The sequence below is a fragment of the Asterias amurensis genome, chromosome 6 (assembly GCF_032118995.1).
Source record: "Asterias amurensis chromosome 6, ASM3211899v1".
In the NCBI taxonomy this organism is placed as follows: domain Eukaryota; kingdom Metazoa; phylum Echinodermata; class Asteroidea; order Forcipulatida; family Asteriidae; genus Asterias; species Asterias amurensis.
The window spans coordinates 2,992,226-3,014,743 of NC_092653.1; the positions used below are offsets into that span (position 1 = coordinate 2,992,226).

A 22,518-nucleotide genomic window follows, 5' to 3' on the forward strand; every position below is an offset into this window, starting at 1 on the left:
ATTCGTCTCCGGCTTGGGTTTCAGGAACGATCAAGCAGTTTTATTGAATTCAGTTACACGCAACAAGCTTATGGTTGAGCTGAAGTATAAACTGATGTTTTGAAAAGGCCCTATGTGGAAGCGTGATACTGTTTGTGATACTGGCACCAGTCTATTCAAGGTCCATTATATTATGCAACACAGTGGAGACGTGCGTTTGGGGTGTTTTTCTGGAATTCTGACGATTCAGTGGTAATAAAACACTTAACAGTAGTAATACTATAGTGTTTTGTCACATGTGGTGAGTACATTTTTACAATTTGGAAAAACTAATTTCCGTCTTCTGCTACCAATTTCTGAACGTGTTTTGTGCCACTTTTTCAATAATTCAAGCCTATCACTTTTATCAGTATCACTTTTTATCAGGCTATCTAATATCTTTTAATTTTTTGGAAAAGTTTTCGTATGGCGCCACCACTTTTTCATTCGATATGAAATAATATAGTATCTAATTTACCTTAATGAGATATCCCTTTTAGTATATATGAGTGAAAAAGTGGTGGCGTCATACGGAAAGTTATCCAGTATGCTCTGATCATCTTCTGGAGAATGCTGGACTCTGATGCTGCATGCTGCTTAAGTACTGGGCGGCGGATTAGTATAAAAACTTTAACTATGATGAGGAGGGTTAACCAAACTAGCTGTCATGACTCATGTAGTTGCGATAACGTATGTAACCATCCTCCCGACGGCGAAGGAGGGTTATGTTATCGCAACTAGCTGTCATGTAGCTCCTCCCATTATGGAGAGGCCTCCATTCTCCAGCCATCATGTTTGTTTTCCTTTTAATAACTGGACTTTATTACTGTAAATAAATGCACTTGCCTTCATGTCTCGTCATTTCCGAGCCAACACATGCGCTTCATCGCAGTACGCTTTTGCTCATGTAATTGAGTCTGTACTTACACTACAGTACACGGAAGAAGAAGAAGAAGAAGAATAGTATTGACTTACTGAGATCCACTTTCTTTTTGTAAATTTCGGGATGTACATCACATGCGGTTAGTTTACTCCCTAGCTAGAACTATGAGGTTCGTTCCAAACTTCATGATAGTTCTAGAGTATGGTTAGTTGAGCCTTAAGCTTAGTTGAATAAAAATCAGTGTAATTTGGGCAGATAAATTGGTGGCATCCAAATAAAAAATTTGCCATTTTATTCCTACTTCCAAGCTCGTTGTGAAGTAAAATGGCGCAAATACTGACTAGTTAGTTGCAATAATTGTAGTTGCGATAACATAAACCTCCTCCCGACGACGATGAAGGAGGGAATATGTTATCGCAACTACAATAATTGTAACTCCCTATCCTCCGACCTACAATGATCGCAGACCGGTCGAGGCGACGAGGGCAACGAAGTAGTGCGCATTGATTTGTCTGCGACCATCAAGACAAAGATGGACGATTACAAATGTTGCATCTAGGGCTGGGCCTAGCTAGAAGCCTCTAGAGGAAAAGTGAATCCTTCGTCACACTTGCAAACGGGGATTAATAAGGTTTATCGCGATTCAGAACCGCAATGCGTTGTGGGAAGGCGTATGGGGCAGTTTCATGCAGTTTCTAAGACTCCCGCATGCAACGCCTATACCTTTGTGTGGGTTCAACAGCGCCCTCTCTTGATATTTTGCTTTTCACGATAACCTTATGGTTGTTTCAGGTAACTAACAGCTACAGCTAAGCGGGTTTCATTTGGTGGTTGATACCACAAGTATTACAGACAAGACTGGAGTCTGACAGAATGAAACATTTAGGCCCTTTTTTAAACCACTGCTTCGGCTTTGGGATTCAGCTTGAGGCTCTGTTCTCTCATCTTAAACCCTGTGCGCATATTCAAGTCAAGCTTGCCTGAGCCAAAGCCAAATCCAGTCATTTCGAAAAGGCCCATACACACTGTCGACGCTGTTGTCTGTGTGAGTGAGGTACCCAGCTCGAGTAGTTCGACCGATTTATGAAAAAATTTTGAAAAAGGAGTACAGCACCCCAGTTACTGTGTCTAGCTCCGTTGGAGGGTTTAGGGTTCTGAGGAGGGTTGTTATGAGGGAGGGTTAAGGCCAATTCATACTCGCTGCACCAGACAATGTGAGTTTGTATTAAGGGAATAAAAGGGTAAAGACGAGGTCTTAAATGGACGTTTAAAACCGACAGGGTCGTGGCCGTGGCGATAAAGGCGAGGGCCTTTATCGCCACGGCCACGACCCTGCAAGGTTTTAACCGGCCGCTTAAGAACGAGTCACTACTCATTTATTCCCATTCAGGGTTTTTTTGCCCTTTTTGCCCTTTTTTGTTTAAAGGCAGTGGACACTATTGGTAATTGTCAAAGACTAGCCTTCACAGTTGGTTTATCTCAACATGTGCATAAAATAACAAACCTGTGAAAATTTGAGCTAAATCGGTCATCGAACTTGCGAGATAATAAAGAAAGAAAAAAACACCCTTGTCACACGAAGTTGTGTGCGTTTAGATGGTTGATTTCGAGACCTCAAGTTCTAAACCTGAGGTCTCGAAATCAAATTCGTGGAAAATTACTTCTTCCTCGAAAACTACGTCACTTCAGAGGGAGCCGTTTCTCACAATGTTTTATACCATCAACCTCTCCCCATTACTCGTCACCAACAAAAGGTTTTATAAATGCTAATAAATATTTTGAGTAATTACCAATAGTGTCCACTGCCTTTAAATCGTTAAAAAATAATATTATAGACACTTTGACAATCAAAAGTTCGAGGTTTGAAATATTTTTTTTAAAAACTTTGTGAAAAATCTGTTTGATGCGCATGGGTTGTGTGTAATAAAGTTTGCGCGCTCGCCACGTAGAAGCCAGTCAGTTATAAACAGCTCCAGCTGGTCATTATCAATCGTTTAAACACCCGCACTTGACACGCTCTCCACCAATCGGAGTAGCGAAACTGTCTGGGGTATTTATGAATTAACATTTACATCAAAATAAACAAAATTGAAGTTTACGCATTCACTTTGCGTTCGCGTGCTTCGTCAACTTGTCTTAATACATACATTCGTGCAGTGCAAGGATCTCATAAATTAATTGGTAACCTTGCCTTTGGTCCAATCTTTGTCGCAGATTTTCTCAATGTCCTTCCATGAAGTCACTGCCCTACGTACATCTCGGTGTTCTTTCAAGTTTGTGTTTAAATAGTAATTAAAAACACATAATCATGACAAAGTTATGGTTATGGGCTACGAGGGAGGCTTGTGGATGAGCATTGTGGTGGAGGGATTGTAGTTGACATAAGACAACGAATGTGTGAGACCAAGTGGGACATCAGACTCCATTGCACTGCACCACAAAGTAATTTAAATAATGCGCTTACAAAATTCCTGGCAAAATTCGTTGAACAGGTGTATGATTTCTATGGCTTTTCCTTCCCATCCAATCTCGTGGTGATGGTACAGTAACAACAGTCACGCTTCGACCTAATTGCATAACCTACGGACATCGATACTCTACACAGGTGAGTTAGATTGCTTTTGTACTCTAGCTACGCGAATTTTTTCTTGTATGGATTAGATTAGGTTGATCTTCTGACCCTTAAAAGTATTTTACAGGATTGGTAAAGCTGACAAAATAATGTAGTCACAGACAGTGTTCATGTTTTGAAATAACAAACGTGCGACGAGTTGGGTTAAATCTGTAGTTTGAGTCAGCTCAGCTGAGAACAAATTTGAAAAAAATGCAAATTGTTCAGCATACACATTGATGCAATAACTTTGGTAATAACTGCAAAGAGATGTTGCAAAATTTCTTTTTTTGTGTGTGTGGGGGGGGGGGGGGTTCAGAAGTACAGTTTTCTTGAATATAACTTCATTTCAGAGGAAAATGTTCACACACAATAATCAGTGTTTAGAGTATTTATAAAAGTTGCATCCCTTGTGGTGATCCTCTGGCTGCAGCTTCCCAGGTTGTATCATATTTTTGGTGTAATCCCTGGTTATACGGCAGCTAGCGGTTAGGCTTCTGACTGACACTTCTAAATAAAGATATTGGGAAAAACTGAGACATATACAATGTACATGTATGGGGAATATGGGGCTAGACAGCTCAGTTGGTAAAGTGCCGGCATGTCAATCTGGAGATTATTGATTCAAATCCAACTCTAGTCAATCCTAATGGACCCTTCCCATGAAATATGCTAATCACATTCACACATGCGTACAGACCCTGTTGGTTGGCAAACGCCATAGAGTTGTGCACTAAGCAGACGCGCACTCGAGTCTGCGTCACGCACCCATTAGCCGTGTACAAAACAGCACGATACTCCCTCATTTTGCACGCTGTATGTGCAATTTACATATTTTATGGGAAGGGTCTATTCCCAAGTCACTCAATGTTTTTTGTCTTTACCATTCCTGTGTATATTTAAAGACACTGGTTACTATTGGTAATTGTCAAAGACCAGTCTTCCCACTGCGTGTATCCCAATGTATGCACAAAATAACAAACCTGTGAAAATTTGAGCTCAATTGGTCTTCGAAGTTGTGTGATAATAATGGAAGAATAAAACACACTTGTCACACAAAGTTGTGTGCTTTCAGATGCTTGATTTCAAGACCTCAATTTCTAAATCTGAAGTCTCAAAATAAAATTCATGGAAAATTACTTGTTCCTCAAAAATGATGTCACTTCAAAGGGAGCTGTTTCTGTTTTATACTATCAACCTCGCCCCATTAATCGTCACCAAGTAAGGTTTTATGCTAATAATTATTTTGAGTAATTACCAATAGTGTCCACTGCCTTAAATAACTTTAACGGATCATCGTACCTTAGGTCTACATTATACATGTAGTGCTTACATTTAACTATGTTGATCAATTTTTGCTAGACTGCATGTGGGGTACATGTGTTATTATCTGGGAATGATAGAGTCAATGTTTCATAAACTGCTTGCCCGGTATCAAAGTAGCTATTCAACTTTTTCACAAAAATTGATCCCCAGCTTCTTCTTTTTCCCATTCTGATACTTCACTGATGCAACTTGGTAATTGCCTCCATTAAGCTTGGGCGATATCACGATATTAATTTGGACACGATTTCGATATCGGATGGATTTGGTTTTAATCGAATAATCGTTATATCGCGACGTCGCGATAATCGCGAAATATGTCGCGATATATCGATTAAATATCGCGATGTATTTGCTAGCTGAGACATCTTGCACCCCATAGGTTTGGAGTAAAACCAGAAGAATAGGTCATTAGAACACCTCTAGGGCTGTCTCTTCTACAACTTTCACTTGGAGTTTTAAGACAGATGATGTCAAATTTCATTAATCCCGATTATATCGAATATCGCGATATATTGTCGGCGATATATCGTGAATAAAATAAATCGATTTCGCCCCAGCTTAGCCTCCATGCCCCTGGTCATTGCCTCAGTGCCCCTGAGTATCACGCCTATTTTTAGTATGACATTAGTCACCTCATGAAACCAACATGGAACTACTGCTTCTCAAAGGAACACGTTGCCTTGGATCGGTCGAGTTGGTCGTTGAAAAGAGCGTTTGTTATAATATGCGTATTGGTAGAAAGATGCTGTAAAAGTAGAATACAATGATCCACACAAACATGCCTCGAAATTGCACGGTTTTCCTTTTACCTCGTCGACTAACATGGTCGGCCATTTATGGGAGTCAATTTTTTGACTCCCATAAATGGCCGACCGTGTTAGTTCGGACAGTAAAAGGAAATCCACGTAATTTCGAGGCAAACTTGTGTGAATCATTGTATTCTACTTTGAAATTATCTTTCCAAACATATGCATTTCATGACAAACGGTTACAAGCGCTTTTTTATAGACCAACTCGTCCGCTCCAAGGCAACGTGTTCCTTTAAGTCTGCATCAAGTCGCACCTTATCCCATTTTGCACCCCTATAACAGGGGATCAGACTCTTTAATGTAAATTCATGAAATATAGCAAAAATTGATCTAATGCGCTGCATTAAAGGAACACGTTGCCTTGGATCGGTCGAGTTGGTCTTTGAAAAGCGTTTGTAACCGGTAGTTATAAAATACATGGTTAGAAAGATGTTTAAAAGTAGAATGATCCACACACATTTGCCCTGAAATTGCGTAGTTTACTGCACATGTCCAATGAAAATGTCCAATCAAAATAACACTAGTACATAAATAAGGCTGTGCATCATACATTAACACTAAGGGATGTCGGGATGAGATATTCTTTATTGTGCAATCATTTAAAAAAGTTATTTGTAAACATGTAACTTCAAGGTTTAACCAAAATTGTTTATTTGTTATTTGTTTGATTGATAGTGTGCATCAATTACCACAAAATCTTCTTATCCCCCTGCAGGCTTGCCACATTTCGAAACAGTCACATTGTGAATCGGAACGGCGGAACAAATTTGACGAAGGTTGATGGAAGAAACGGAAAGGTTCATGTAACACAATGTGCCTTACAGCTCTGTTCATTAACCCTCACCCTGTGAGTGGGGAATACAAACTCATACTCGTGTTCAACAGAGATGAGTTTTACGAGCGACCGACCAAAGAAGCCGAGTTCTGGCAAAGGAACCCCAATATCATAAGTGGTAAGTGAGTCACCGGAATCCTTCCTCGCAAAAACCAACTCCATGTTGTAACGCAACACAACAGCCAAACTGTTGGACTCTGATTATGGTGGTATGCCTGATCCCATATAAAGCATAATCAGTTTTACTAGTTCAGTCCTCAGACCAACACCATTCAGTAACTCAACACCCAATATGTTGGACTCTGATTATGGTGGTATGCCTGATCCCATGTAAAGCATTATCAGTTTTACTAGTTCAGTCCTCGGACCAACACCATTCAGTGACTCAACACCCAATATGTTGGACTCTGATTATGGTGGTATGCCTGATCCCATGTAAAGCATTATCAGTTTTACTAGTTCAGTCCTCAGACCAACACCATTCAGTAACTCAACACCCAATATGTTGGACTCTGATTATGGTGGTATGCCTGATCCCATGTAAAGCATTATCAGTTTTACTAGTTCAGTCCTCGGACCAACACCATTCAGTAACTCAACACCCAATATGTTGGACTCTAATTATGGTGGTATGCCTGATCCCATGTAAAGCATAATCAGTTTTACTAGTTCAGTCCTCAGACCAACACCATTCAGTAATGCAACAGCCAAACTGTTGGACTCTGATTATGGTGGTATGCCTGATCCCATGAGTGATTTACTAGGATCCTAGTGCGGAATTCCTTGCTTCCCTAAGCCCTGATTCTGTGATTACGGTAAGCAAAGCCATTAAATTTGGGCCCTGGAAGTACACGGAGGCCCAGAAAAACTGCTTATGCTGCCCCAGGGCCCACAGCGCGGCTTATTGGTAAGCAAATTTTGTGCTGACTGTTGCAGAAAAATTTGCTAAGGTGCGTATTTCACAGGTTAGCAGAAAAATTGGGCGACCATATTGCACGCTTACCATGGATTTGCATTGTTACGTCATTTATTTTCGTGTGCATACAGTTAGTAGCGCTATGGAAATCGCACAGTAATCACAAAATTGGCCGCTAAGCAGCGCTAACAAATTGGGCCCTGGTCTTGGCCTTGGTGCCCTTCTTAAGTTTCCCATAGACTAAAAGATTTTCCTGTGGAAGTGCCCTTTTTGCAAACTGAAAAAGACTGTGCCCTCTCAAAGATGAATTCTAGACCTGACACTGAATTTCTAAACCTGATGGAGCGTTGAGTTGAAACCAACGGTTCTTTTCAGAACCACCCCAACTCACTTAGAGATAGTCATTACATGGTGTTACCGCAAACCTTTCCATATGACACTGTATTATTTTTTTCAACAGGTCAAGATATGTTTGTGGGGAAAGAAGGCGGAACTTGGCTTGGGGTTAGTCGAATGGGACGCTTTGCTATGCTGCTTAACATCTTACAGCCTGGCGGACTCAACCCAGACGCCAAAGGCAGAGGTAAGACCAGAGCCCAATTTCATAAAACCGCTTAAGCATAAAAAGTTGCTTAGCTCTACAAAAATAAGCTTACCAGAGAAAGGTTACCTTCTAAATTACCATTTTACCTCCAGGTACAAAATGTATCCTGCTTAGTTGTGCTTAGCAGACAAATTGTCAGCAATCTTTTCTGCTTTAAAAAGCAGCTTCTTAAAGTCAGTGGACACTATTGGTAATTACTCCAAATAAATTATTAGCATAAAACCTTATTTTGTAACGAGTAATGAGGAGCTGTTGATAGTATAAAACCTTATAAGAAACGGCTCCCTCTGAAGTAACGTAGTTTTCAAGGAAGAAGTATTTTTCCACGAATTTGATTTCGAGACCTCAGAATTAGATTTTGAGGTCTGGAAATCAAGCATCTGAACGCACACAACTTTGTGTGACAAGGGCGTTTTTTCTTTCATTATTATCTCGCAACTCCGACGACCAATTGAGCTCAAATTTTGAACGCACACAACTTTGTGTGACAAGGGCGTTTTTTCTTTCATTATTATCTCGCAACTCCGACGACCAATTGAGCTCAAATTTTCACAGGTTTGTTATTTTAGACCATGTGAGAAACTGGTCTTTGACAATTCATAAAGGTGTAAAGTGCCTTTAAGAAGGAAACACATGTATTGTTTTTGCAAAGCAAAACTAAGCAGGATACAATTACATTTTGTACGTGTAAAATGGTGTTTTAATCTGTAACCTTATTTTGGTCAGCATAATTTTGTTGTGCTCAGCAACTTTGTATGCTTGAACAGCTCTATGAAATTGAAAAAGAATTTGCTTACGAATTTTCTACTGAGTGGAAATTAGCAGAATACCGTGTCACATAGCAGTTTGGCTGGTAACCTTATTCTGGTAAGCACAATTTTCTTGTGCTTAGCAACTTTTTGTGCTGAAGCAGCTCTATAATATTGGCATATTGGATTGACTTGAATGTAGTAGAGGTGGATTGGATCTTTCAGGTTGCCTTAAAGGCAGTGGACACTATTGGTAATCACTCAAAATAATTATTAGCATAAAACCTTTCTTGGTGACCAGTAATGGGGAGAGGTTGATGGTATAAAACATTGTGAGAAATGGCTCCCTCTGAAGTGCCATAGTTTTCGAGAGAAGTAATTTTCCACGAATTTGATTTTGAGACCTCAAGTTGTGACAAGGGTATTTTTTCTTTCATTATTATCTCAAAAGTTCGATGACCGATTGAGCTCCAAATTTTCACAGGTTTGTTTTTTATGCATATGTTGAGATACAACAAGTGAGGAGACTGGTTGGTCTTTGACAATTACCAATAGTGTCCACAGCCTTTAAAACAGATTGCCATGTGAGCATATATGGTAGGGGGCACAATGAGCAATTTCAGTTTCTTTCATTTTTGTGTTGAGTTGAATATAGATGAAGATGCTAAAATGGAGTAGTTTCAGTCAATTAAGCAATCCATTTCATACCAACTTAAAAGTATGCTTATTAAGTAATGCTGGTTATAGGCAAAGTTATAATGAAAGATAAAACAAAAGTCAATTGTGAAGGTTTTTAGGGTGATTAAATGTTGGGAGTACTTACATGTACTAGTCTACGACCCTAACTGTAATAGCTTTGTTGGCTCGCTGGACTGGGTTGTTTAGTGCATCATACGCAAGTTCTGGTTGCTGAGTCATCAGGGTGTGGGTTCGAATCCTGGTTATGACACTTGTGTCCTTGAGCAAGCCTTTTAACTAGAATTGCTTCTCATCACCCAGGGGTAAGTAGGTACATGTGAAGGCAGAGATGGTTCTTGTGATTGATTTAAATTGGTGCTCTAGATACTTGGTAGTACAAGCTGTATATTCCCAAGAGAGCTGAGTTGGTTTAAGGAATTTCTTTTATTAAAGTCACTTGCACTTGTAAGCCAATTTACTTTTAAATTCATGAAAACAAATTGTATTTCTTGCCATTTTTTTTGTGATTTTTAACAAATCTATTTTTATAAAACTCTGTATTTTAAACGCAATTCAGCCTTTGGCTGCGAATTTTGAAAGTTTTTAATAAACCAATAACAATAAGGCCCAGTGTCCAGGGGTCGATTTCACAAAGAGTCAGGACTAGTCCTAACTTAGGACTAATCCTAAGGGATATCAAAAACGTATAGCTAGTCTTAAGTTAATCGAGATAAGACTAGTCTTAACTCTTTGTGAAATCAACTCCAGGGATTATAGTGTCCAAAGAGAAATGATCATTCTTTGGAATTGCGCATAAGATTCGGTATTACAGTTATTTGTTACTAATGTCATGTGTTTCTGTCCTCTACATAGGCTCTCTGGTATCGAATTTCATTCAAGGTAGCATGGATGGCCAGACATATCTGAAAGATGTTGCCAAGGAAAGTGCTTTGTACAATGGTTTCAATCTTATAACAATGGAATTCAGGTAAGGCTTCCAGGCTATATTAATTGTCTTTATACTGGCACTGATCACTTCATTTCATATTTGTTTTCTGCATTTTACACCAAAATATTAACCAGATGGCAGTCAATAGACGTATTATTTATTTGGGAGGCTGATCATCCTTACCATAAGATGAGATGCAGAATTGGGAAGGAAATGGCTACAAAGTGTTCAAGCCGCAGCCCTGTAAAGCCAGCCACATCCACTCTCATAAGACCACAAAACAAGGCCAGACATAGAAAGTTTTAGATTTTTTTCAGGGGGAACTGGAGGGCCAAGAGAAAAACCTTTGTGGCTCAATATGGTGAATGTAAACCTCAAAATTACAGACACAATATTCTTTCTTACTTAATCTGTTTTCTGATTGATTGTTTTATCTTTTGACAAATCGAAAACAAAATTATTAATAAGGCCTGACATACCTTATGGTCTAAATACCCCAGACAGTTTCTCTACTCCTATTGGTGGAGAGCGCATCACGTGGGGGTGTTTAAACGGTTGATAATGACCAGTGTTTATAACCGGCTGGCTTTCGCGTGTCAGGCGCGCAGGATTATCACGCGGAACGCAATTCATAGCTATTAGTATCAGCGCATAACCTACTTCTAAGCGTGCGCACGTAATCTATTTCTAAGCGTGCATGCGTACACACAACCCACGCGCAACAGACTCTCCACAAAGTTTTTGAACAAAATATTTCAAGCCTCGAATCTTCAACTGTCAAAGTGTCTGTAATTGTATTTTTTTAATGTTTTTTAACAAAAGGGCATTTATGAATGGGAATAAAAGAGTAGTGACTCATTCTTAAACGTCCATTTAAAACCTTGCAGGGTCGTTGCCATGCGCTAAAGGCCTGAGCCGAATCACACGGCAATTCGACCCTGCCGGCTTTAAACGGCCGTGTAAGAACTCGTCGCTACCCTTTTATTCCCTTATTAAAGCCTGCACCATGTGTACATGTAGGTCAGCCTTTGCACTCGATAAAATGTTTCTTTTTTTTTCCAAGTACCAAATATCATGCCTGAAATTATACAAAGTTGTATACTTATTGCTGTCTACTAATTTAAGCGGAGTGCTTTTGTTAAGTTTCAATCCAAAAGACTGTCAAGGTTTGAAAAAAAAATCCATGTATAGTTTAAAGGCAGTGGACACTATTGGTAATTGTCAAAGACTAGCCTTTACAGTTTGTGTGGCTCAACATATGCATAAAATAACAAACCTGTGAAAACTTGAGCTCAATCGGTCATCGAACTTGCGAGATGATAATGAAAGAAAAAACCACCCTTGTCACACACGTTGTGTGCGTTTATATGGTTGATTTCGAGACCTCAAGTTCTAAAGCTGAGGTCTTGAAATCAAATTCGTGGAAAATTACTTCTTTCTCGAAAACTATGGCACTTCAGAGGGAGCCGTTTCTCACAATGTTTTATTCCATCAACCTCTCCCCATTACTCGTCACCAAGTAAGGTTTTATGCTAATAAACGTTTTGAGTAATTACCAATAGTGTCCACTGCCTTTAAAGGAGAAATGTTCTACTGAAAACGATTGTTTTCACTTGCATTTGGTCAGCATTAATTTCAAAAGAAAACCAAAATACAGATCCACAGATCCAGTTTATAAAGCTGTTTTGAAAGCCGAAAATAAAGCTTAGAGAAAATCTAATGAGTGGGGCACCAGTCGCAACAATGTAAGCTTTGTGGAATTTTGGCTGGTAACCTGTTTCTGCTAAGAAAGATTTTTCTGTGCTGAGTAAGGTTTTGCGCTTACACGCTTTATGTGAATTTGCATATTAATTTGTATGTATTATTAATTTCTCTGTCTACCAACAGTTACATAACTTTTTATCACTTCAATATTAATTTCAGGAAAGATGGAGAAGTCAACACGAATTACTTCACAAACAGGGCTTCCGAACTACCAGAACCAGTTCAAATTGAACCAGGTATAACATTATATGTTTTTACCCTTACACCGATGTGTATTTAAGGCAACAAACACTTTTTGTAATTGTCAAAGACCAGTATTCTCACTTGGTGTATCCAAACATACCATTAAAACAAAAAATATCTGTGAAAATTTTGACTCAATTGGTCATCGAAGTTGCAAGAAAATAATGAAAGAAAAACACCCTTGTTGGACAAACTTGTGTGCCTTCAGATGCCTAAAACAGGCTCTAGGCCGAAACAGGCTTCAGGTCGAAAGTCTTTTAATATTTGAGTGAGAAATTACCTCTCTCTCAAAAACTACATTACTTCAGAGTGCACAAGCCAAACATTTCCTGTTACCCGTGAATCACTAATTCTTTGCTTCTGGTGGTTACCAGAGCAATGACATTTGGGCCCTGCTGTGTTGAGATCTTTACTTCCAACTGAGGATGGAACGTTAAAACTTGGCCAAGTTGGCACAAGGACTATCGTTGACCATAGTTTGACTAAGTTTGCCCGAACTCTGTCTAGTCAGCGATAGTCAGTCTACGCTAATTGACTATTTGGAAACCAACCTACCGGGCATGGTCGCATCGCTGGTTACCAATAGCCAGTTTCATAGCACAGGTTTTTTTTTTTTTTTTTTTTTTTTATGCAAGTCGCCTGACACACAAAACTAGGCGTAGGTGTGGGCTACAATTATTTTTTCCAGAGGCCATTGCCACCTACTCCTAGGGCTGAAACAGTCCATACGGATGTAGGCTTGGGTATCATCAATTCGAAGCCTGGCCAGTAGAGCAGAAAGCACTACCTCCCCAATTTTATGTAGCAAGTGTCACGACCGGGATCCGAACCCACAACCTGCTGATCAAACACCAGTGCTTGAATCCGGTGCTCTTAACTGCTCGGCCATGACAGTGCCAAATGAGAACCAGTTAGAACCAAAAATTATTTTAAAAAGTTGCCGGTCGTCCTGAGAAGACACAACAATAGTCTTTTGCAACCTCTCTACGCAAGCCCTATGGTCGTGACAAAACAACCACTCGTTAACCATTTATCCTTGCACGAACTTGACCCTTGCGTATTTTGTTTCCGTTTTGCAGGTGTACAAGTGTTTTCAAACCACCCGGTGACTGAGTCGTGGCCAAAGACGGACTATGTCCGATCAGAGTTTGAGAAAATAGTGAAGAGAGTACCCGGCCTTAACAAAGACAATCTCATCAAAGAACTTATCGCAATGATGTCTCTTGACAAACCGTACGTACAATGAAACTTTCTTTCTTTTGTATATTCGGTTTGTGCTTACAGGCAGCAGCGCTATGAAATGGAAACTTGTGTGTTAAACACAAAACTGGTAGTTTAGCAGAAAATTCTGCTGAGCGAATTTTTCTTAGCCAAGCAAAATTTTAGTAGAATACCAGTTGCAGCAATGGTAACTGTATGGTATTCTGGCTAGTAAAATATTTTTGCTGAGCAAAATTTTTGTGTGCTCAGAAAGAGATTGTGCTTGTGGCCGAGCGGTTAAGAGCACCGAATTCTAACTCTGTTGTTTCTAATCAGCAGAGTGTGGGTTCGAATCCCCAGCTGTGACATTTATAAACCATTGCTTCGTCCTTCGGTTGGGGCGTAAAGCCAGTGGTCACATGTTTAACGCATGTAAAAGAACCCAGTGCACTTATCGAAAAGAGAAGGGGTTGCCTGGTGTTCCTGGCTGTGGCTGCTGTATGCACCGCAGCGACTTGTAAACACCTTATAAGGTGCTAAATAATTGGTTTTCAGAATCCATCACTGCAATAACCTGTCTTTCTGAAAGTTTGTATAAACTCAGCGCCTTGAGTAGCTTGTTTGGTAGATACTGGCACTTTATAAGAGTTCAATATTATTACAGGCTTCATGAAATTGGACCCGGGTAGCTACTTGGTGTCTCTCTGAAGTGTCAAGCGTGAACTTATTAGTGAACAAGTCGGAATAATGTCCAATAAAAGACCTTATCGCAAATACAGTACACGTGTGTAGGTGTGGAATTAGGTGCTTGCTGGTATAGGTAGCGATCAGCATGCACCTCATTCAACAGTTAGCGCTTGTGCAATGGATATTTGCGAAAAAGGTCTATGGGAGTTCCTGGTGTAACTCTAGCGCCCTCTAAAGTCAAGGTAGCGGTTCCCAACTTGTGGCATGGCTGTAAAAGAAACCATGGGAGTTTTCAACACAGAATGAAAATAAGATTTGTCTTCTTGTCGGACCATTCATTGTCTTCATGAATGTGTTTGAGCTATTAATTTAGTAGAGTGTTTGTTTGTTTATTGGGGTGTTTGTTTGTTTTTGATTTGTTTTTCATTTCTTTTATCTATTTTATGAAATATTTACAGATTGATAACGGATGTGGATATTTCCAAGGAAATGCTGGACGTCCAGAAGAGAAAAGTTCTCAGAGAGCTAGTCTTCATCAAGTCCAGCAATTATGGAACAAGGTTTGCCTGCTTTTTTTATTTCATTTTATTTCTACATGTATATTCTTATTGTTTTTGTTTCATTTATTTTGTTTTCAACAAATGGGGCTCAATTTTATATTGCTGGTATTTTTGTTTAAAACTTAGTAAAGATAGCATTATTGCTTTGTATTGAACAGGTTACCTTCCAAAAAATCTTGTCATTCAAAGTTTAGGCTGGTACCTGGCTGTGGTGGTATTATTTTTCTCGGTAGATTAATGTGCCAAAAATGCTAAGCAGTGTGAAGTACACTCGCACCCAAGCAAAGACTCCTTTCTGATAGAATTGAACACTTGTATTAAACCTGTATTTGTCCACTTCTGTAAGTGTGGATTTTTCATTTAAAGACACTGGACACTATTGGTAATTGTCAAAGACCAGTCTTTGTGAAAAGTTTAACTCAATTGGTCGTCTAAGTTGCAAGAAAATGATGAAAGAAAAACACCCTTGTTGGACGAATTTGTGTGCTTTTAGATAGGAATAAAAGACTTCTGGCTAGAAGTCTTTTATTATTTTAGTGAGAAATTACCTCTTTCTCAAAATCTATGCTACTTCAGAGGGAGTCGTTTCTCACAATGTTTTATACTATCAACAGCTCTCCAATGCTCGTTAACAAGTCAGATTTGAAGTTAATACTTGTTTTGAGTAATTACCAAACATGTACCTTCCCTTTAAAATGAGCCTTGAATTGAGAAAAACTGCCACTGCACACCATAATAAAAAACATAACACCAAGTTTAATAGATGTGAAAGGAACGTTACAGAATTGGTTAGAAACAAAAATCGTGATGATCACAGATTTATATAAAACTTACACGGTGTAATGATAATGACAGTAGAAAACATCCCTTGAAATATTTCTGTCTGAAATATCATATTTGATGAGAAATAACTAATCTAATTTCGCGTTTGGAGTTTATCGCTCAGTGAGCGTTTTATTTATTTTTGTTTGAGCATCGATGCAATGCAAAATGTGTAATCGGTTTTTCACAATTCTCTCGTGAACCTAGATGGCTGATCAATCTCAAACTTTGACAGGTTTGTCAGTTAATGTATAGGGTGGATTACATAAAGTGCTTACACTGCCAGCAACTGTTTTTTTTTAAGCAAAAACCAATTCTGTAATGTTCCTTTAAATTTGCATTGGGACAAAGAATATTAATTGTTGTTGTACCCATATACACTGATGTGTGTATAGCACTGTATACTAAATACTTTCTCAATATCTGTGGGAAAAAAAAATACACAAACACAAAGTAAACCTCCCCGAGTAATATGCCTGTGATTTTTTTTTTCACAGAACTCGAGGAAAGTACTGACTATACAGTGCTTTTATACATCGGTTTAAGGGTAAAACTAAAATTAATATTCTTTATCCCTGATGCAAATTTAACATCTATTATACCAAGTGATTTGAAAGTACTCAGTGATTCTGATAACAATAATAATAATAATAATAATAATAGACCGTTTTTATGGTGCGCTTTTCACGCCCGAGGGGTTTCTCAAAGTGCCCCTCTTTCGACATTATTACCCCTGGTCACTGGGCCTTAAATCATTCATTAAACAATCTCAGCTCCCTGGGGAGTATACAGCCTGTGCGCAATATATGCGCTACTTGGCTAAGCCAATCACAAGAACCATCTCTGCCCTCACAGGTACGCATTTACTCCTGGGTGGAGAGAAGCAATTATGGTTAAGTATCTTGCTCATGGACACAAGTGTAATGTGACGTTGGTTTATTATTGTATCTTTCTCTCAGAACCACCACTGTAATCCTCGTTGATGCAGAAGGAACTATCAGTTTTACAGAGAGAACATTGAAGGAGCCCATAGACTCCAAGAATCCTGATTGGCAACAGAAAACCCATGTTGCTTCCATGCTGTAGGAACCCAGAAACACTCAGCACCCTGACTTTGGAGTAGACCACTCGAACAGCATCCATGCTACAATAACCCAAAGACACCCAGCGCCCACTGTGGCAACAGATAACCCACATTGCATCCATGCTGTAGGAACCCATCAACACCCAGCACCCTGACTTTAGAGCAGACCACTCACACAGCAGCGCCCAAAGTGGCAACAGATAACCCACACAGCATACATGCTGTAGGAACCCATCAGCACCCAGCACCCTGAGTCACCTTACCAGCCAGGCTTCTAGTGGATGATTCGCATAGACCGGGAAAGGTAACCCTGTTTCAGACCCAAGAGTAGGTGGTTCATAACAAAAATGGATGATACGCATGCCTATATTCTTCTGGACTGGGAAGGGCGTAAGCCTGTTTCAGCTAAAGAGGTACATGTAGGTGGCAATATGCCCCTGGTGGCAGTTGTTTTTGGTCAAAATATATGTTTTTTTACATTATGAACTAATTTTGTTAAGTTTTACTCAATTATATTTTTTTTTCTTGTAAAGCGCTTCGAGGCTTTTTGTGTGAAGCGCTATATAAAAACTGTGTATTATTATTATTATTATTATGCAATCGGTACATACAATAATGTTCAAGTTGATTTTTAATTGTAATTAGCAAAGCTTACTTTGCTCAAATACAATTTTCAGACGATGCACCTCATTTTATGGCCCACACTTGGGCAAATGTATTTGCGAAGTATAAGCAAGTAAGATTTGCCGCGACGCCATGTTATACATTACTCTTTGACTATTGGTCATGTTGGTGGCTCCACTTGACGTTTTGTTTGATCAGTATTAACCCCTTGCATGCACGTCAGACGCGGCGACTGTGCATCACTCCCCGTTTTGGTGGGCAATAGGTTTACGTGTAAACTCTTTGGAAAATGCGCACTTCACTGAATAACGCACAGTGACATTGCCCACCAAAAGGGCACGTCAAAGATTATTCTGATAATTACGTCAGGTGAATAGACCCTTCCCATGAAATATGTAAATTGCACGCGTGCACACTTAACGTTTTGGTTGGCAAAATGAGGGAATATCGCGCTGTTTTGTACACGGCTAATGGTTGCGTGACGCAGACGCGACTGTGCGTCTGCTTAGTGCACAACTCTATGGCGTTTGCCAACCAACAGGGTCTGTACGCATGCGTGAATGTAATTAGCATATTTCATGGGAAGGGTCCATGGGTCAATACTCTGTGGACTTCTTTGGAGTATCACTTGAAATGTAAACAAAACGGGGCAAATTAGACAAAATAGTTGATTGTTTTGGTTGATTTTTTTTAACCAATCGGACCTCAATTTCAGCATAAAAATTCATGAATGTTCATGTTTTTATTTTAAACAAATTTCATTTCGTTTTTTTAAAAACAAGTTTTGTTAATAAGCTAATATTTAATCATTTTATTTTAATCATAAGGTATTTTTTACAGATTTTTAAGTCAGACTGTGAAAATTTGTGACAATACCAAACACAAACAAATACTTTTAATATTTAGATAATAGCGTGAAGCTTTGCAGTAAGCTGCACTTATTTTACTTAGGGTCATAGATTTGTTAATAATTTAAAAAGTTGATAACCATAACATGGTGAGAAGCATGGCAGCTGTTGATAGTATAAACTGTTTGAGAAAGGATTCCCCGAGAAGTACTATGGTTTGGGTAATTTTTCACCCAAGAACATCTGAGTCTAAATAACGATTCATGCATGAATCATTTCTCAGATTGCTGAGGGTCGGTTTGTCAACTTGCTAAACTCTTGGATGAATTTGACATTCTTTATAATCTACTGTGAATGTTTTTTGTGGTTTTCTCAGCAAGCACACACTGCGTTCGGCTGAAACTTCACATGTGACTTTTGTTGTTAAGTTTGCCTTTAAAGGCAGTGGACATTATTGTAATGACTCAAAATAATTATCAGCATAAAACCTTACTTGGTAACAAGCAATGGAGAGCTGTTGGTAGTATAAAACATTGTGAGAAACGGCTCACTCTAAAGTAATGTAGTTTTCGAGAAGGAAGTTATTGTTCACTAACAAATTTGAATTTGGTTTCGAGACCTCAGAATTAGATTTTGAGGTCTAAAAATCAAGCATATGAAAACACACAACTTCAGGTGACAAGGATGTTTTTTTCTTCCCATTATTATCTCGCAACTTTGACAACCAAGTGAGTTCCAATTTCCACAGGTTTGTTATTTTACCAAAAGTGTTGATTGGCTTTAAAGGCAGTGGACACTATTGGTAATTACTCAAAATAATTATTAGCATAAAACCTTTCTTGGTGACGGGTAATGGGGAGAGGTTGATGGTATAAAACATTGTGAGAAACAGCTCCCTCTGAAGTGCCATAGTTTTCGAGAAAGAAGTAATTTTCCGCGAATTTGATTTCGAGACCTCAGATTTAGAACTTGAGGTCTCGAAATCAACCATCTAAACGCACACAACTTCATGTGACAAGGGTGTTTTTTCTTGCATTATTATCTCGCAACTTCGACGACCAATTGAGCTCAAATTTTCACAGGTTTGTTATTTTATGTAATGTTGAGATACACCAAGTGAGAAGACTGGTCTTTGACAATTACCAATAGTGTCCAATGTCTTTAAATATGCATTACGTTTACAACAATATTTTATCAACGACCCTACCTCTAAAACCAGCATGAATTATTGAATGCTGCAGAGACCTATGACTTAGTATACTGAATAAAAGTTACAGAATTTGTTACCGCAATAAGTGAAATAAATTAATTTCTTTAGTTTGTTGCATAAATTATTCTGTAAATCAGTTTGTCATCAGTGCAGATGGTTTAGCAATTTCATCAGCAGATGCATTAAATCTTTAAATCTTGTTGTTTAGTTGTATCTATGCAATTATTCTGTTCTCAGTACTTGCTCTATGGTCAAAGCAACATTGACTTACTATTTTGAGTCAGACAAATTTCAGAATCATGGACAAGGTGCCCTTGCGTTACTTGGTTTAGTTGGTTTAATTGAGCCTAAAATTATCACGGATTTGTTAAGTTATGCATATATGTAAGAAATACACCAAGTAAGTAGACAATTACCAACAAACTCAGTGCCTTTAAACTGTTTTTGTTGCATCCTTTTCTTTCAACTTTGATGACCAACCGAGCCCAAATTGTCACATATTTTTTATTTTACGCATATGTTAGCATACACCAAGTGAGTTAGCAATTACCAAATGTTTCTAGTGACCTTGAACTGTCAAGTACATGTATGACCGCCATCCCCACCACCCCTCACCCAGTGGCCTTGTTACATCAATCACTGTATCCCACTACAATTCAATTGTTGTCATTCGTATTGACCATTGTCATGAGGTATGTGTTGTTTCTGCGGTTGAAACACTGTCGTCCTTGGTCATTGTGTTTCTGATTATGAATCTTATTGATCATTATCGATTCAAGTTCATTTAGATGATTTATTGCGACTCTGTACGTTAATTCATGTGGACACAGCAATCGGGAATCGCTACTGCTAACTGGTAAATTCAATTACATTATTTTGCTTATTCTTTAGAGTCAGAAATGTGTTGTTTTACTTTATGCTTTGTATATGTTAAGTTTGCATCGGGATAAAGAATAATAATGCAAACCGGCGCAAGCGATTCCTAGAAGACCAAAGGAAATACATTGAGCTAGGTTTTTCTATGCAGTTGTGTGCTTTCAGATGCTTGATTTCGGGACCTTAAAATCTAATTTTGAGGTCTCGAGATCAAATTTGTGAAAAATTGCTTCTTTTTCGGGAGCCGTTTCTCACAATGTTCTATACTATCAACAGCTCTCCATTGCTTGTTACCAAGTAAGTTTTTGTGCTAACAATTATTTTGAGTAATTACCAATGAGTGTCCACTGCCTTTAAACTATTGGTAATTTACTCAAAATAATTATTAGCATAAAACCTTACTGTTGATAAAATAATACTCTGTGAGAAATGGCTCCCTCTGAAATAACGTAGTTTTCGAATAAAAGAAGTCATTTTCTGAAAGCACACAACTAACTTCGTGTGACAAGGGTATTTTTTATTTCATTATTATCTCGCAACTCTCGCTATGTTGAGACAATTGAAGTGAGAAGACTGGTCTTTGACAATTACCAATAGTGTCCAGGAGCCTACACCATGTGTGTAAGCAGTTTTTGCAACGAGAGTCCCTACGTTTTTTCATGCCTGATTTCGCTGTAGCAAAATCATATGTTTATTTCATACAAAAAATGCCTTTGAGTGATGAAGTAAGTGTTTAGTGATAGAATAGGCCTGGATACAAATTTATAAAAGAAAATGTTGCATCCAAATTTAGAATAAAACAGGTATGAATGAGGGTGACATCCATTCAATTTTAGGCAGGAAACCGGTTAGAACGGGTAGATATACGTGTGTGTGACATGCTTGGCTGGTCCCTGGTAACTATAAGCATTCTCTTGCTGAATGAAATGTTGTGCTGTCAACCACCAGTTCTTTTCCGAACCAACAGAAAGAAATTACGTGCAGTGCTGCACCAAGCCTAGTCACCTAATTATAAGCGCATGAAGGTGGGCCAAACAGCATATAAATCTTAGCAAACACTTACAAAACAACAAAATTGGTTAGCATATTTTGTGTGAATGTATGAAATTTCCCCTAGATGTCAACAATGCACAATTTTTTAGTTTGTTTTTGTGAGAGGGGGTGCTTAGGTTTTTGTTTTGTTTTTTTGGGGGGAGAGAGGGGATGTTCTTTCTTACGACTATTTCATAACTATTCCAGCAATTCATGTGCATGGTATTCCTCCATTATTTGGGGTCACATAAAGTGTAGAGACTAGCCTTTGACAATATCCAATGTTACCGGTAAATTCACTCACATTTTGATAACTCAATACCATGACCCTCTTGATCTGTTGTGCTGTTTGGCAGAGGTCTCTAAGCCTTTCACTTCACTTCAGCCCCCAATTCTGTTGACATAAAAAAACCATTGGGTGCCCACATGGTTTGACAATTCAAGTATGTCGACACACATCCTCACACAACAGGAAGCTTGTGCTCAAAAGGTTAGTTTTTATAATCCTTAGCCATTGGACACTTTCGGTAAACAGTATTGACCAAGGCCTACACTTTGTGTATCACAACTTATATATAAAATAACAAACCTGTGAAAATTTAGGCTCAATCGTCCATCGGAGTCGGGAAAAAATAACGGGAAAACCCACACTTGTTTCCGCACGTTTCGCCATGTCATGACATGTGTTAAAAATAAATCCGTAATTCTCGATATCGAGAATTTATATTGTTTGAATGTTTTCTCAAAAACGAAAGCATTTCATGGAATAATATTTCAAGAGAAGTCTTTCACCATTAATTCCTGTAAACCCTGTAAGTTATTTGTAAATCTGTGAACTTTTTTTTTGTCAGTACCGAAAGTGTCCAATAGCTTTAAAGATTTCATTTTAGAGTAAAGTACTAAACAATTGTCTTGTTGAGTTTCCTCTTTCGTGTAAATCAAAAATCATTCAAATCGGCCAATAAATGTCCTCAGTGTGTTCTGTAAACCAAAAAACTTTTTTGTAAACCACAAGACTTTGCACATAGGGAACTCCGTAGCATGTTGGGCATTTTAATTATTTCGCCTCTCCAATTGGAAACTGAAAAGATTGCATAAAAGCAACCCTACCTTATTTACCTATCATTGGAAAGATCTGACCCCACTCTTTCAAATGATGGTGAGCTTTATTATACATGATGAACATGGAC

The 22,518-nt window shown here is 38.6% G+C and overlaps 2 protein-coding genes across 4 annotated transcripts in view; both read left to right on the top strand.

Annotated features, from left to right (window-relative positions):
- On the top strand, nt 1–22,344 carry LOC139938282 (transport and Golgi organization protein 2 homolog). 3 transcript variants are annotated; one of them, XM_071933697.1, is made up of 9 exons: nt 1–280; nt 3,394–3,506; nt 6,363–6,600; nt 7,859–7,981; nt 10,303–10,417; nt 12,302–12,378; nt 13,465–13,618; nt 14,731–14,832; nt 16,614–22,344. In XM_071933697.1, the coding sequence occupies exons 3-9, from the start codon at nt 6,459–6,461 to the stop codon at nt 16,738–16,740; spliced, it is 840 nt and encodes a 279-aa protein (XP_071789798.1). In that variant the 5' UTR covers nt 1–280; nt 3,394–3,506; nt 6,363–6,458; the 3' UTR covers nt 16,741–22,344. The 3 variants fall into 3 exon arrangements, with proteins under 3 accessions (XP_071789798.1, XP_071789799.1, XP_071789800.1); XM_071933698.1 differs by having other exon boundaries at nt 3,448–3,506; XM_071933699.1 differs by lacking the exon at nt 3,394–3,506.
- Nucleotides 21,743–22,518, top strand: part of LOC139938281 (uncharacterized) — a 19,867-nt gene continuing 19,091 nt past the window's right edge. The window contains exon 1 of the mRNA XM_071933696.1: nt 21,743–21,818. The gene's annotated coding sequence lies outside the window, so the exon portion shown is untranslated. The remainder of the gene's footprint in view (nt 21,819–22,518) is intronic.

Excerpts from the sequence above, each read along its gene's own strand:
- LOC139938282 (XM_071933697.1), top strand. The coding sequence starts at position 6,459 with ATGTGCCTTACAGCTCTGTTCATTAACCCTCACCCTGTGAGTGGGGAA. Across the intron at positions 10,418-12,301 it reads CTTATAACAATGGAATTCAG|GAAAGATGGAGAAGTCAACA; the intron begins GTAAGGCTTCCA and ends TATTAATTTCAG. Across the intron at positions 14,833-16,613 it reads TCCAGCAATTATGGAACAAG|AACCACCACTGTAATCCTCG; the intron begins GTTTGCCTGCTT and ends TCTTTCTCTCAG.